The following is a 2,900-nucleotide window of genomic DNA, read 5'->3' as shown; positions in this document are numbered from 1 at the left end:
ATACACATACTCCTAAATTAAATATACTTATATAAAAAGCTAGAGATTGATGTACTAGGATTAATTCTTTTTTTAAAAAAGCTATTATATTAAATGGCATCTGCATTCAAAGCAGAAATGTAAAAAATGATTAGTTTGCTAAATACACATATATTTTAAAAGCAATTGAAAATGAAATAAAAATTTCAATTGAAATGTTATAGATTCCTGTTTAATTGACATTCAAGCAGCACTATCCAACTACGGAAATAAGCATCATTTTTATAGGTTATTTAGAGAGTAAAGATTCTACTGAGCATTGCTGGACCATCTAAATTAAGAATGAACATTATCAGAGTCGGAAAAGATGGCAGACAATTTTCTCCTTGACTGATGTGGGAGTTCTCGGGATGCAGTCAGGGCAGTGTCTGTCCTCCCGGGGTCGGACTCCTGCTTCCCGTCAGCGGAAGTCTGGCTTCTCGGGGAAGGTACAGCCAGTTCTCTTGATTATGACACTTGCTGCGTAGTGGCCAGCACGGCCGCGTTCAGTCAGGGGCTTTTCAGAGACGAGCTGAGACAGAAAAACCTCCAACAAATGCATTTCCAGCACCATTGGTATCAACGATTTCTTTCTGGTCCTTCTCCAAGACTGCAAAAGTGGTGACTTCACTTTCCGTAGCCATGATAGTTTCATCCTTCCCTTGGGTAAAAACCACGATCCGTTGCCTTTTGGAGTTCACTTTTGGCAGCGCTTGCGCCCTTTTGGCTATCTCTTTAATGCCGTCAGTCTCAAAGCCTTGCTCTCTAGCAAAAGTGGCAGCTTCTGTCTCATTTCCAAGAAGTATGTCAACATAAGGCAGAACTTTCATCAATGAGTCTTTGTAGAATTGGCTAATAAATGGTGCAGACAAATTCAATGTAAAGATTCTGTTCTTTTCAGAAGCATAGTGAGCCACTTTTAACACTGATTCCGGAGAGACTGTAAGGAAAAATCCTGCGATATAATAAACTCTAGCCTTTTCTACCAGTGTCCAGTTTTTCTCCATATCGAGATGTTTTTCCTTCTTATAACAATTGGCAACTGCAAGGTTAGCCACGAGTGACCGGTTGCTGCCCGTGATGCACGCAGCACACGTTTCTGTGGGCTGTTCATTCTGCTCATAGGAATGCGCGTCCACCTGGGCCTCCGCGGCCTTTTTCTTCAGGATCTCCCCAAATTTATCTGTCCCATTGCAGCCAAAAAATGTGGCAGCTTTGTTTGGCTGCTGGATCATCCACTGGGCCACTTTAATGGAATTCTGCGTAGAGCCACCAGCATGATATTCGACTTTGAATTTTTTTACAATTTCATCAAACAGTTCCTTGTGTTTGTCTTCAGCCAAGATTTGGTCATTTGGTTTAAGAGAATACTTATCAAGAAAATCCTTGTCTATCTGCACTTATATGTTCATCGCAGCACTGTTTACAATAGCCAGAATCTGGACAAAACCTGAGTGCCCTAGAACAGATGACTGGTTGAAGAAACTTTGGTACATCTATACAATGGAATACTATGCAGCTGTTAGAAAAAAGGAGGTCATGAATTTTGCATATAAGTGGATCGGCATGGAGAGTGTCATGCTAAGTGAAATGAGTCAGAAAGAGAGGGACAGACATAGAAAGATTGCACTCATCTGTGGAATATAGAATAATAGAGTAGGAGACTAACACCCAAGAATAGTAGAAATAAGTACCAGGAGGTTGACTCCATGGCTTGGAGGCTGGCCTCACATTCTGGGTAGAGGGCAACTCAGAGAAGGGAACAGCAAGTAAAATGTGGTCAGAGGCCATGCGGGGGAAGGGTGATGAGGGCCGAATGTAGACTAGAGACTGAACACAGTGGCCACTCAACACCTTTATTGCAAACCACAACACCTAATTAGAGAGAGAGAACAAAAGGGAATACCCTGCCACAGTGGCGGGGTGGGGTGGGGGGAGACGGGACTGGGGAGGGTAGGAGGGATGCTGGGTTTACTGGTGGTGGAGAATGGGCACTGGTGAAGGGATGGGTTCTCGAACTTTGTATGAGGGAAACATGAGCACAAAAATATATAAATCTGTAACTGTACCCTCACGGTGATTCACTAATTAAAAATAAATAAATTTTAAAAAAAGAAAATCCTTGTCTACTATAGCAGTGATGTCAAGAAGTGGATTTCCCATGCCAAAAAGGACATTTTCACTCAGCACACGCAGACCCTCCACCTTCAGCTTTTTGGGTTTCGGCCCCTCCTCGGCAGCTTCCATCTTCGCGTGCCCACCCCACTCGACAGTCCTGTTTGAACATTTTAAATATAATCACTGTATCAGTGTATCACTGTTTTCCCATTGTTCATCCATTTGCTCAAGCGAGCACCAGCAATGTTTCTATTTGTCCCTGTCACATGCTAGAGTAGCCCGATGGTGTATTGGTGGGGCACTTTCAGTGTCAGGGGAATGAGGACCATCGTTGTTAAACCTTACATATGATAAAAATGATTTTAATAGTACTTTTATCTGATGTTTGGAAATATGCCAAAAATGATACATTTATTTTTCGGATCACAAAACAAATTTTAATGTGCAAAAGGTACCTTTGACTGTTTTACTAGAAACATAATTTTTTGGATTAAGTAATACGGTACAAAAACCACAGGACAATATCACTATTACATTAACATTTGATGATCAAATTAGTGATGTCTTCTTCTTGGAATTTAAGAACAGCATTCATAATTCATATGGAATATGCTGGCATAATCTCTTCAGTGCAGGGAGGTAGCGCCTCTAGTAGAGGAAAAGATTATTTAATACTTGAAAAAATGTATAATAATTTAATTTTATGGCTTTAAGTTTAAATATAGAATGATGTTTTGCATAAAATTAATAGTGATGTTAATATT

At 40.5% G+C, this 2,900-nt stretch overlaps 1 protein-coding gene across 1 annotated transcript; it reads right to left on the bottom strand.

Moving 5' to 3' along the window:
* Positions 1–320: 320 nt before the first annotated feature.
* LOC101544937 (adenosine kinase-like) lies at positions 321–2,285 on the bottom strand. The gene is made up of 2 exons (XM_055144231.1): positions 2,149–2,285; positions 321–1,412 (listed from the first exon to the last, which is right to left on the bottom strand). The coding sequence occupies exons 1-2, from the start codon at positions 2,263–2,265 to the stop codon at positions 540–542; spliced, it is 990 nt and encodes a 329-aa protein (XP_055000206.1). The 5' UTR covers positions 2,266–2,285; the 3' UTR covers positions 321–539.
* Between the last annotated feature and the right edge of the window lie 615 nt (positions 2,286–2,900).

This window comes from Sorex araneus, chromosome 1 (genome assembly GCF_027595985.1).
Source record: "Sorex araneus isolate mSorAra2 chromosome 1, mSorAra2.pri, whole genome shotgun sequence".
Classification (NCBI taxonomy): domain Eukaryota; kingdom Metazoa; phylum Chordata; class Mammalia; order Eulipotyphla; family Soricidae; genus Sorex; species Sorex araneus.
The sequence above is the reverse complement of the archived record's forward strand: the minus strand, read 5'-3'. Positions and strand labels throughout refer to the sequence as shown.